Genomic DNA, 13,033 nt, shown 5'->3' on the forward strand with positions numbered 1-13,033 from the left:
CACGGGGCCAGCCCCAAGGCTGCGGCATTTTAAAGCCGTCGCCAAGCCCTGCGCTGGTAGAGCTCACACTCTTGCAACAACTGTCACAATGTCTTTTGTAAGCAGCTTTATGTCAGTGTTTTAGATGCCTGTCTGGTTTTCTTAAAAATTTACTGGAAAGAATGTTTAGCATCATTTGTGTCCTTCTGAGTGCGAGATGCCTGAGTGTTGGGGAAGGTGGGATGGCCCACTGGAAAAAGGAACAGCTTTGCCAGAAGCCGGCTCTCTCTCTTCCTTCCCTACCTGTTTCTTCTTGCCTCCTCTGCCTTTTTTGTTTTGTCAGACAACAAAGCTTTGTTGCTCATTTCTGATGAGCCTCCCCTTTCTTTCCTCAGTCATGCGGAGGAACCCCTTCGGTGTGGACATCTGTTGCCGGAAGGGGTCTCGAAGCCCCCTGCAGGAACTCTACAACCCGACCCAGGTAAGCCCTGGACACTTCCTTACTTCCTCAGCTCTGTCTCCATGCGTCAGATCTCCTTTTTGGGAGATGGGTGGGAGGGGGCCTGAAAAACTCCAAAATTCTGATTTTGGGGATTTGAAACTTCTTCCACTGCCTGGCATTTTATCTTCAGTGGTTCTGTCGTGGTCACCCTTGCTCTATAAAATGGTTCTGAAATTCTAGCGAGCGGGATTTAACATTAGAGAAACACCTTGGTGTCATTCTGGACTAAGCTTTCAGACCTGCCCGGGTTTTGGACCCCTGAGCCACACAGTGGCAGGTGTCAACCGTGGGACTCCGGAATTGCAGAGCCGGCCGAGCTGTGCAGTCTCTCTCTTGGCACCCCCAAAGAAGGCTTACACGTGGGTGTACTTGCCACCCAGCTCCCACATCCGATTATTAAAGCCCAGAGATGTCCCAAGAATTCCAACTCGCTATGACAGTTTGCCAAGAGTCCCTTGTGTGGGGGGCATTTTGTTAAGTGACTGTCATGGTAACTCCAACTTGATTATGAAGAGCTCCTCTTTGAGCAAAATAAGCTCCAACCAAAGAAAAGCATCCTCCGTGGAAAGCCCGGAGCAAAGGGAGGAGGCCTGGTTGCCATGGTGACAGCCTCGTTGGTGTGTGTGGGTCCTGATGTGGAGACTCCAAGGCTTTTCCTTTTGTGGGAACATTAATGAGCACTTGATGCCAAGAACTGGTGAGTGCACAACTAGTGGCCCATCTGCTGACATTTGATGGCCGTTGAGAAAGAAAAAAATTGTACTTCTTTGGGCTGTAGTCTCTGAGCTTTATTTTGTATCTAAATCTTAGTTTAGCATTTCTGTGGACGAAGGTGTTGGTGGAGGAGAGTAATGCTTGGTCCTCAAAGATGCTGGATCCCCAGAAGTCTTGCAAAGGGGTGAGCCTGAGATCTTTCTGATCAACTGCAAACTTAGATTGCCTGAGGCTTTCTTTCCCGGGCTCTCTGGTGACCCAGCAGGGAATTTGATGTCTGGCTTTTGTTTGGTACCCAAATAACCAGATTATTATAGACAAGTCTCCCAGCCTGTTCACACACCCGTCCTTAGGAAGAGGCGGAATGGGCTTCGACAAAGGACGGGATTTCTGGTAAGCTGTGTTGAAAACAACGCGTGCTACCAAGATGCAAACCATTTGCATCTTTTCGTTGACATCCTCTGTTCTGCTTTCCTGGGAAAATTTTATGGGCAACATGTGGCATCATGGGAAGAACCTGTTTCTGAAGTAGATGCCTGTCTGGACAGGAAGTCCCTAGACCGTGTCTCTGCTCTTCCCTGGCATCCTCCACCCTAAGACGGAGCCTGGCCTATCGCCGGAGCCCCCACATGGCTGTGTTTGAAAGACCCAAAGTTCAGGTTCGACTTCCTACTTCCACTCCCCCTGGTCGTGTGGCCTTGACTACATGATGAGTCCTTTCTTGCGGTCAGTTTTCTCATCTCTCCAAAACGTCGGGAGGATGAAATAACTCTGATGGGTCAAGGGCTGTATAAACATGGTTTGTCGTGATCGTGGTCGTGGGAATGGTTTCAATATTGGAAGCCTTGACTTTAGGGTCACCCTGGGTTCAAAGGCTGGTTTCCTCTTTTACAAGCTGCGTGAGTGTGGGCAAGATGCTTAACCCCTCTGAGCCTGCTTTCCCTCGTCTGTAATATGGTGCTAACAATACCTGCCTTGCAGGGTTGCTTGAGGAGATGTGTCTTATTTGGCGCCTCTTATGGAGCTGGTTCATTCTCAGATTCATTTGCACATTCAATCATTCATTTCTTTATCTGCTATTACGAGTACCCACTATGTGCAGCACAGGGCCAGCTGGTGGGCACAAAAGGGTGAGCAGGGCATGTGTAGTTAGCCTGCCATGCCTGGCTCCTCCTGTATCTCTGGGTTGACATGAGTGAGTTAATTGGCGAGGGAGACCCTGCTTGGTCCATTCCTAAACCAGTCAGAGGAGAGAGAGAGAACCTTCCAGAGCAGAGGTCGTCTCTTCCTTCCATGGGTGTTAGGAATGTTGTCCAGATGAGATGCTCATTTAGCAATAGCCTAGGTCCTGGGAGGGAAGATGGGGCTGGAGACGTGGCTCCGGGAGCCATTCGTGAGGGCGGAGGTGGGTGAGTCACCACCTTCCATCAAGAATGTCGTGGGCAAGCTGTCTGGCCCCCTTCGCTGGCAGCCCGGAAAACGTCCCCGCAGGAAGATCTCCCCGTTTCCTCGGGATGTTGTCCTGGGATGTTTTTTTCTTAGGCTGGTTTCCTTTACAAGCTGCAATTATGTTCCATTCCCACGCAAGTTGGGCCAGTGGCGCTTCTTGGAGAGACCGTCTTGGCGATCTTCGGGCTGCTGTGGGCCAAGGCGTTAAGAGGAGAGAAGGGAGCAAGCGCTCCTGTTGCGTTTGGTTGGGTTTTGCGTCCACAAGACATTTACAGACTTTGTACTCCATCGGGCCTGGTTGCGGTTTCTCGTGTTTCCCTACCAGCTGAGCTGTTGAAGCCGCTAAGCCTAGACGTTGATGTTATCACAGAGGCAGATGACAAACCCTGTAATTGCTAGAAATTAAACTGCTCCCGGAGATGCCATTTCCCCTTTTTATGCTGACTGTTTATTTGAGTTTGATATATGATGGTGAAAACAGGAACTGTTTATTTTAGATGATAGGAAACCAACATTATGGCCAGAAGGCACCATCTTGGTGACCGTGTACTGTCCTGTGGACCAGCTGCTGTCTGGATGCTTATTAACATCTCATCAAGTGCTTAGATATCACACCCAGAGCTGGATGTCACACCCCGATTCTGTGTATAGGAGGGTTGAGGCCAGGAAGGTTATATGACTTGCCTGAGGTCACACAGCTGGTAAGAAGCAGAGAAAAGCTTCAAACCCAGGACAAACTATAAATCTGTTTATCTCTACACTGTCCTCACTGTCACCAGCTGGGTTCTCTTGGCAGGAATTACCCCAGCTCCCCTCCCCGCAAAAAGTATCACACCCAGATTTCCATTGGACAAAAGCATAAAAGCTCCCTTGGGAAAATTGGCTTTAATCTGATTTTAGTATCCTGAGTTTTCTTATTTTAGTGTCTTGCAAACCCCTAACCATTAAAACAACAATTGGTTAAAAAAAAGTTCATAGTTGATATTCTTAGAAAAACTGCACTCTGATGTCTTATAATTTTCCTGGTTCTCTGCTGTCTCCCTGGCCCCAAAATAAAACGTAATTGCCGATCAGATCAGCTGGCGTCAAGTCACCGACGGTTCAGAAGTTGCCAACTGCATATTTGTGGGCCGAGCACATCTGTGGGCCGCCCTGGCTCAGCACAGACTCACAGGGCAGAGCGACGTCCTCAGCCATTAATAGGGCATAATTGCCCCTAAATGCCAGCGAGGGCGAGACAGCTTGTCCTTCTGCCTCGCCCACCTCCTGGTCCTTTCGTGGGTTCCCTGAAATCTTCACAGCATCCCTCACGTGGTTCGGCCCTGCCCTGCCTGGTTCTTTCTTTAGCATTATACTTGCTCTGTGATTACCACGTTCCAGGAAGACAGATGCACAGCCCAGGGGCTGACCAGGAATTCGTAAGCACTGAGTCCACGAGGCTTGTCCAGGATGCACCAGATCCAATTGTCTGTGGGTGTTCCTAGGAATCTCTGAGGACCAGTCAATATTTTATTAGAATAAGAATAATAAAATTGGACCCTTATTAGTCCAATCTCCAATGTGTTGAAGTAAATTTACTTCTCTGTAAGGTAGGCTCCAGGAGGAAAGATGGAGAGAGAGAGAAAAAGAGAGAAGGAAAGAAAGTTACTATTCATTGAATGTGTAATGCATACCCGTGACTATTCTAGGTGTTTTTCCACACATATCTCTGAATCTTCACAACCCTAAAAGGAGGGACCCAATAACCCCATTTTTGAGGTCAAGTTAACTGAGGCTCAGATGGGCTGAGCAATTTGCCAGGATCAGAGAGCTCCTAGATGTTCGAGCTGGGCCCCTCTGACCTGGCGAGATTGTAGGAGGATGAGAACCGATCAGTTCAGCTTTCCTGGGTGGAAAACTGCCTCCTTGAGGTTCTCTTTCCCTGTGACTCAAGCTGAGACCTGGGATGTGCTAAGGTTAGTCGGAAATTGCCACAGGCAGGGCCCACGGCTTATGGAGTGGTGTGGACGGCACAGAGACATCCAGTGAGCAGTTGCAGGTTTGGTTTTTCCTTCCTGAACCGGATATTTGGGGGGACCTTTGTCTCCTGGCTGGAGCCAGGCTCCGCAGGGGTCACCCCCAGGAACTCTGCTGCAGGCTAGCATGGCTTGGTGAAACTGCACTTTGGGGTCTCTGATTCAGTTTTAGATTGATAAAAGCTTGAATCGTCCAACAAGGGCCGGGCGACTCTCCTAGCCCCAATCTAGATAGTTTTCTCAGCAGCGCTTGCCGAAATGTGTTTCTCCTACAGTCATTTATAGAATAAACAGGAAAAGACCCGGGGAAGAGAGGCATGTGCGTACTAGAACGTAAGTGCTGCATGATAGAAGCTTTTCGCAAAGTGGTGGGAGAATCGGGAGCGAGTAGTTAATGCTTGGAGGCGCAGGCCGGAGCTGGAATCTTTACAGAGGAGGGCGCATTTGAGATCCATCAGACTTCCCCTGACAGAGGGGAAGGAAGAGTGTCACAGAGGGGAGGAACAGCGGGAGCGGGGACCACAGGTGGCACAGTCCGTGGCACTTTCAGAGAATGGTGAGGGGTTTGTGGCTGGAGTGAAGGGGCATGTTGGGAGCTGGTTGGAGAGGAGGCAGGAAAGGCAGGTTGGTACCAGCTGGATAAGGCTTGTCCGACGTTGTGGAGGGTTTTAGTCTTGCCCCGCTGGCAGGGTTGGTGGTCCCGAGGAGCCCACAGGAGACTGTGTGCAACTACGAACCACCTTCCTTGTCTGCCTCAGTTGCTTGTTAACTGAGGGGCTTCTCTAAGGCAGGCCGTGTGTCCCCTCCCCACAGATCTTCATCTATAAGTTGGAGAGGATGGACGAGATCCATGGTTCCCAACCCCGGCTACATTAGGAGCACTCAGGGGGCTGTGAAGGAAGGACCGGTGCCCAGCCCTCCCCTCCAGAGATTCTGATTTTATTGGTTGGTCTTGGATAGGGCTGGGGGGTGGTCAATATTTTTTCAAAGTTCCCTTGATGATTGTGATGGGCAGCCAGGGTTCAGAAGCACTGGGTTGGAGGGTCTGTAAGGGCCCCCCCCCCCAGTTTTAAAAATCCTTGAATCTTTGATTCTCTCATCACCCATAACCCACTACTTGAAAAGCAACTCAAAGCCTGTGTTGCCCACTGTCATTTCTACTGTCTTTCTGTGAAGGCCCCGTGTCAGTTTTGGCCGCTCAGCCTCATCCACTAGGATGGAGATCATGTTCCCTCATGTGCTCTGTTAGAAGGCTTGTGGGTCGATGCCCTGAGCGCTGGAGACTCAGACTCAGTGGGCAATCCCAAGAAGCAGAGCCCCCAGGCTCAGTCCTAGGAGGAGCCCTGCCCTGTTTATGGGACACCTGGGCCACTTGGCTCTCGGTCCCGTAAGAAGGAGAACCCAGACTTGTTCCAGCCAGGCATCGGATGGGCGCTTGCGAAGGTTCGGCTACAGTCTTAGAAAGCAGCCCGAAGGGACAAAGGGCTCTCTGCCTTTTGAATGATTGTTCGGGAAGAATGATGCTGAATGGACGTATCTGCTGCGGAAGGCAAGAGAGAGCAGACATTGTACAGCCCCCAGCTCTGGTCAATTAATCCCTTCATTACCAACCACCTGGTAAATGACGAGTCCGTCTAATTATCTTGCTTTGACCCAGCAGCTGTCTACCAGCCGAAGAGGGATTAATTGATTTAGTTGTGGACTGGCTCCTTATGCAAAGATATTACTTACTGTCAGCCCAGCAGAACGGCAGCTGGCTGGCAAAGATGAAATATTACATGAACTTGATCTTACACACAGCACTTGGGAGAATACTTCATTATTAATTGCAAATTACAATAGACGGGCGAAGCCCATTGCAAAAACCAGGGACCGTGGGCTGCCTCTTTCACTGTGGCCAGGGGCTCCATTATTCTTGAGCCGAGGAGGGTGCCCTGGTCAGATTTCCAAAGAAGCCAGGACAGATGGAGACTCTAGAGTCAGACACAGTGTGGGAGAGGGCAGTTACTTCACCTCCCCAAGGCTTGGTTTCCCCATCTGTAGAATAAGAACGTGATATCAGCCTTGCAGGTTTGTGAGATTTGAAATCGTGTACAAAAGGCACCTAGAATGGTGCGGAGGGCAGAGTTGTGTTAACCGGTAGGCATCAGTGATCTGCGCTGAGTTCGCTGACCTGGCACTTGTCTTAGGGGGTCTGCAGCCGTGCTGTGCCCTTGTGCTCCAGGCTCAGAATTCTGCAGATGCACACTTGGAATTTTTTTGAACAATGATAAGATAGATGATTTCCTCTTGCCTGGAAGCTACTAGCTAGTCATCGTGAGCACTTCCTAAACATTTTGATTTATGTTATGTGCCTGGTAGACCCTGTTCCTAGGAAGCTTGATGCACTGATTTATAAGGCCACGCGTGCCTCCGTGTGGTTGGTAATGAAGGGATTAACTGACCAGAGCTGGGGGCTGTACACTGTCTCCTCTTTCTTGCCTTCCGCAGCAGATGCGTCCATTCAGCATCATTCTTCCCGAACAGTCATTCCAAAGGCAGAGAGCCCTTTGTGTGTGAGTGTGTGTGTACCTGTCCACTCACCCCGTATTCCGGAAAACAGGCAGATGCAGCTAAGTTTTATAGCTGTCCTGTGGTTGTGTTTGTCACACCCAGTACCTAGCTAAGTGCCTCAGCCATGGCTTTTAAATAAGACCCGGTCCCTGGGTGGTTTTAATATGCTACCATCGATCTCATTGGTCGACCCACATTTCATGCAGGCTGTCTTCATAGGCGGTTGTTCGGTTTCCGGAAGCCCAATTTGACCCACTATATTCAAAGCTGGAGAGTGAGTTCAGTGTTCTAATGGGGTTTTTCAGTGTCAGTCTGTGTGGATAGGATCTGGTATATTGCAACTAGAGAAGGGCGCTCGAGTGACAAGACGACCTCAGCAATTACCAAATGGTAACACAGCTGTAAAATCTGCCACTTTCGGAAAGTTATTTCCTAAATTACCCTCCATTATAAGAGGCCTCTACATAATTTGATTTTTCTGTAAATTACACAACTCTAGTAGCTTCTCAGCCAGTTGGATTTTAACCTTGTTGGAATGGATTGAGCCCAAACAAAGCCCTGGCTTGTTCTCAAATTCTGCGGAGGGGAGATGCCGTTGGGGGCGGGAGGTGGGCATCAGCAGGAGCCTTCCCTTCTGCCTCCTGTCCCTGTCACCCTTCCCCTGGCAGGTCTGTGGGAAGCAGGGTTTCCACGCCACCTCCATCACTAATTGGTGTGAATTCTGGGGCAAACAGCCGAAGTTTTTCAAGCACTGGAGACCTACCTTGTTTATAAAGTAGGAATAAAATACCCACAGTTCAGTTATTAAGCACCAAATTAGAAAATATATAAAAAGTTCCATGCACAGGGCAAGCTGTGCAGTCAAGGCTGATTTTTTGTTTGATTTTTTTTTTGAGGAAGCTTAGTTAGCCCTGAGCTAACATCTGCCACCAATCCTCCTCTTTTTGCTGAGGAAGATTGGCCCTGAGCTAACATCTGTGCCCATCTTCCTCTATTTTGTATGTGGGACACCTGCCACAGCATGGCTTGATAAGTGGTGCCTAAGTCCACACTCGAGATTTGAACTGGTGAGCCCTGGACCACCGAAGTGGAGCACATGGACTTAACCGCTGCACCACTGAGCTGGCCTCTGATTTTTTTTTTAATTAGCTCAGATGAAACCTCCTCCAGGAAGCTCTCCCTGATTTTTCTTTTTCCCTCCAACCTCGGATTAAATGTTCTTCGAGAACAGGGCTGTCTACTCGCTATATAATGTGACTGAATATACGTAATTTGAAATTTTCTAGTAGCCATATTTTAAAAAGTAAGAAAACAGTTGAAATTTATTTTAATAATATATTTTATTTAACTCAGTGTGTCCAAACTATGATCATTTCTGTATGTAATCAGTAAAAAAATTGAGATATTTCCTATTTTTTAAAATCTTTTTTTATGGAGTTATAATGGACATTGAACGTTATATTAGTTTCACATGTACAATATAATGATTTGATGTCTGTGTCTATTGTGAAATGATCACCACAATAAGTCTACTTAACATCTGTCTCCATCTATAGTTACACATTTTCTTTCTGGTGATAAGGACTTTTAAGATTTATTTTCTTAGCAACTTTCAAATATGTAATACAGTACTATTAACTGTAGTCACCATGCTGTAAATTACATCCCCAGGACTTATATTACTGGAAGTTTGTAGCTTTTGACCCCCTTCACCCGTGTCACCCACCCCCTCAACCCCCCGCCTCTGGCACCCATTAATCTGTTCTCTGTATCTGTGAGCTTGCTTTTTTCGTTTGTTTTTAGATTCCACATATAAGTGAGATCATATTTATCTCTCTTACATTTGTATTTGTCTTTCTCTGACTGATTTCACTTAGCATAATGCCCTCAGAGTCCATCTATCTTGTGACAAATGGCAAGCTTTCATTCTTTTTTATGGCTGAATAGCATTCCACTGTATATACATCCCCTTCTTCTTTATCCATTCACCCATCAATGAACACTTAGCTTATTCCCATATCTTGGCTGTTGTAAATAGGGCTGTAGCGAACGTGGGGGTGCATACTATTTTATGTTCTTGTTTTTGTACTAAGTCTGTGAAATGTGATGTGTGTTTGACACGGCACATCTCGGTTTGGACGGGCCGTATGTCACGTGCTCATGGAACTGCCATCGTGGACAGTACAAGTCTATCACATGCACCCTTATCCCACCTCCACGCCCATGTTTCTCTTGTTCATGACATTTCGCCCCTGCGTTTGAAATGAGATTACTAGACTTTGAGCTCCTTATGGGCAGGGGCTGTGTCTTACTCATCTTGGGCACCCAGTTGCTGCTGCAGGCCGGCAACAGAAAAGGGGCTCGGTACCTGTTCGGGCAGTGAGGGAAGCCCCGTTCCTGTGCCCTGAGCAAATCCGGTGTGTGAAGATTCACGCTGGGGAGGTGACCAGGGCTTCGCGCCTCCGCAGGCGCCAAGGCAGCCAACCATCGAGGAGAGAGGTTTCCCGGGGCCCAGTGAGGTCCCTGGTGTGCAGAGTACATCTCCACTCCAGGCTGATGCCTGATGCCCTAAAAACATCCTTCCTGACAGTGTCCGTTCAAGTCCTGTGGAAGGGCTGACAGTGAGAAAGGTATCGGTCATTTCCATCTCAGCTTCGCTCTCACAGATTCTTTCTGGAGACTAGCAGGTGACAGTGTGGGGAGCGGGGAGAGAACGGCTACACGGGTTGGATGCTTGAAGGAACTGGGGAAAGCGAGTCACAAACTAGAAAAGCAATGAGGGGCCGGGGCTGCTTAAGCCGTACCTCCTCCTCCCCCAACACCCAGCCCCCATTCAGCCCTGTATCTCTCTTCCCTCCCTTTCTCCCTCCTTCCTCCCGTTCCTCCTTCTTCTTCCAGAGCGTGTGGCCCACGCAGGAACTCAGTAAACACACGCTGAATGAAATGGAACTGAAATTCCTCTATGTCCTCTTCCCTTCCGCCCTTATTGCATACTCGCTCTGTTCCTTTGCTGGGGCTGCCGTGACAAAGGACCACAAACCGGGCGGCGTAAACAACAGAGAGTTATTGTCTCCCAGCTCTGGTTCCAGAAGGCCATGATCAAGGTGTTGGCAGGGCTGGTTCCTTCTGAGGGCCATGAGGAAGAATCTGTCTGTGCCCGGCACCTGGCTTATGGTGGTTTGCTGGTGATCTTTGGTGTTCCTTGGCTGTAGAAGCATCTCCTCAGTCTCTGGCTTCATTTTCACCTGGAGTTCTCTTTGCATGTGTCTGCGTCCAAATTTCCTCTTTTTGTAAGGACTCTAATCATATCAGATCAGGGCCCACCCACTCCAGTAGGACTGCATCTTAACTAATTACATCTACAGTGACCCCATTTCCAAAGAAAGTCACGTTCTGAGGGGCTGGGGTCAGGACTTCAACACGGGAATTTGTGTGTGGGGGGTGGTGGGGACACAATGCAACCCGTAACACCTGCTACGTGCACGGCAGAGTGCTGGGTGCTAGAGCTCTTCAGTTCAGTGCATGATGCTAGAGAAGTGCGGAGATGGACCATTGACCTAGACTAGGCGTGTGCATGTGGGAGTGTGTGCACGCATGTGTGCTCGTGTGTGTGTGTGCATGCTGCGTGCATGTGGGTGTGCAGAAGCTTTTTCACCCTGATTGAGCAAAGGCGCAGGAGAGGAACTGACTCCACCATCCTTTGCACAATTAAAAGCTGGCAAAGGGAGAAGATGCACCGACTCTCAAGAGACTGCAGGATTGTCCTTCCTGGATGAGCGTTCCCATCCATGTCCTTCTAGTTAAGACAAGCTGTCCAAGATAGAGTTCCTCTGTAGCTCTTGACTTCTAGAAAGGTCGGCAGCTCCAGTGTCTCCAGCTGATCTTCCGCTGTTCAATATCGACATTACCGTGTTAGGAGACACTGCCAGGTGGCTTTGCCCCAGCCTTGGCGGGTGTGGCAGCCCTGGAAGGAAGGTGCCATTCTGGAACATGCCACACAGGGTGTGACACCCGGGCAGACTCTGCTGCTGCCTAAAATGGCCTGTGGCAACGTTTCCTTCTCTTCGTCTTCAATCAGGGATTTAAAGTCACAAAATGGCCAATATATAGTTCTGGGAGTCATCGTGAGTATTGGAGGCATCGCTGTGACCTCCTGTTCCGTCTCCGGCATGTTCCCTCCAGGATATCCACAGATGTATCCGCCGATATAAAGACATCCCACCAAGGCAGAGCTTGGCTTTTGAGAGCTCGGCAGACTCAGTGCTTCCTTGGATCCAGACCTTGCGTCCTGTCCCAATGTTGGGGGAAAAGTTCTGAAAGATAGGGGAATGTCTGAGGCCACACAGCCTGCAGGGGGTCAAGAGCGCTGGCCCTGGAACCAGCCCGCTGGGCCGGAATCCCAGAGCCACCACCTGCCGCCTGTGTGACTTGGGAAAGCTTCTTGCCTTCTCTGTGCCTCAGTTTCCTCATCTGTAAAGTGAGGGTGATACCAGCACCTCCTCACAGGGTCTTGTGAGGATTGAATGAATCCAGAGACGGGAAGGGCTTGGAAAGGTGTCTGGCCCTGAGTGAGGCCGACCTTAGTGCCGTTTGCTGCTGTGGTTGCTATTCAGACACAGGCCAGAAACGACGAGGCAGCGATCCCTGGGGACACGTGAGCGAGGTGCAGTTCAGATCCCTTGGAAGATAGACCTCCATAGAGGCGGGCCACCTTCCACGTGTTAACAGAGAACTCCATCTCTTAGGGCAGGGGTGCTCACTTTGGGCCACACATTAGAATCAAAAAAGGAAATTTAAAAAACCTCAATGCTCAGGCCGCGCCTTCTACCTACTAACTCAGAATTTCTGTGGTGTTTTTAAAAACTTTTTAAAAGTCCCATGGGTGGTTCCAATGTGCAGCCAAGTTTGAGAACCACTGCTCCAGGCTTTTACTGCTCCAAGACAGGTCCGGGGATAAGCAGCCTGGGCATCAGCTGGGAGCTTGTTAGACATGCAAACCTCGGCCCCGACCCCAGCCTGCTGAATGGAGGAAACCTGCATTTTAACGGAGTCCCAGGTGGTCTGCACAAGCGTTAACTGGAGAAGGCTCCTGGGAGAACAGCCCACACCCGGGGGCTCCTAGAAGAAGCAGCCGCTTGGCGCATAGATAACAAAAGGACAGGTGGTCCCAGAGTCTGCATGGATTTCAGAGACAGGGGCCAAGAAGACGTCCTTACCTTGCCCAGAGCCGGGCATGCTTTTGCTTTGTGAAAACCTGGAAAACAAATTTTTGTAGCATGGAGAGCTCATCAGCGGCAGGGAGCTGGACTCCTTGGGGGGCTAGATGGATGGGCAGCCTCTCAGTTCCTCTGGATGCATTTACTATTCCTAACTGGCTCAACTCGGGGAGAAAAATGTGGCTTTGAACAGGTGCCCTGGAAGCAAAGGTCAGCCCCGTCTTCCTGGGTGCTGTGTTCCTGGGGTTAAGGCAACTTGCAGGTTTAGGAGCTGAGCTGGACACCCTTGGGTGCCACAGTCCAGGTTTGTTCTCTTCATGGTTTGGGCTGGTCCTGACCGCACTTTTTCAAGAACAGGGGGAAGGAGCCCAAGGTAGGCCCTCCATGCTCCCCCATCCTCACCCCAGCCTTGACCTCCAGAAGACGTGTTTAGTGTCACCTTCCTGCTTCCCATCACCCCCACTGCCCCAAATGTCAGCTGCAGGAGATCTCAAACAAGGCATTTAATGGAAGAGAATGGAATTTCAAGCCCTAAGGCCTGAGTTCAAATTCTGCCGCTTTCTGTTTCCTAGCAGTGGGGTCTTGGGCAAGCGTCTCAGTGTCTT

General features: G+C 49.6%; 1 protein-coding gene across 2 annotated transcripts in view; it reads left to right on the forward strand.

The window, feature by feature from the left end:
• Positions 1-13,033, forward strand: part of CHST11 (carbohydrate sulfotransferase 11) — a 256,373-nt gene that overhangs the window by 119,750 nt on the left and 123,590 nt on the right. For both annotated transcript variants that reach the window (XM_070600767.1, XM_070600766.1), the window contains exon 2: positions 375-460. In XM_070600767.1, coding sequence (XP_070456868.1) covers positions 375-460 — 86 coding nt within the window. The remainder of the gene's footprint in view (positions 1-374; positions 461-13,033) is intronic.

The sequence above is a fragment of the Equus przewalskii genome, chromosome 29 (genome assembly GCF_037783145.1).
Source record: "Equus przewalskii isolate Varuska chromosome 29, EquPr2, whole genome shotgun sequence".
NCBI lineage: Eukaryota > Metazoa > Chordata > Mammalia > Perissodactyla > Equidae > Equus > Equus przewalskii.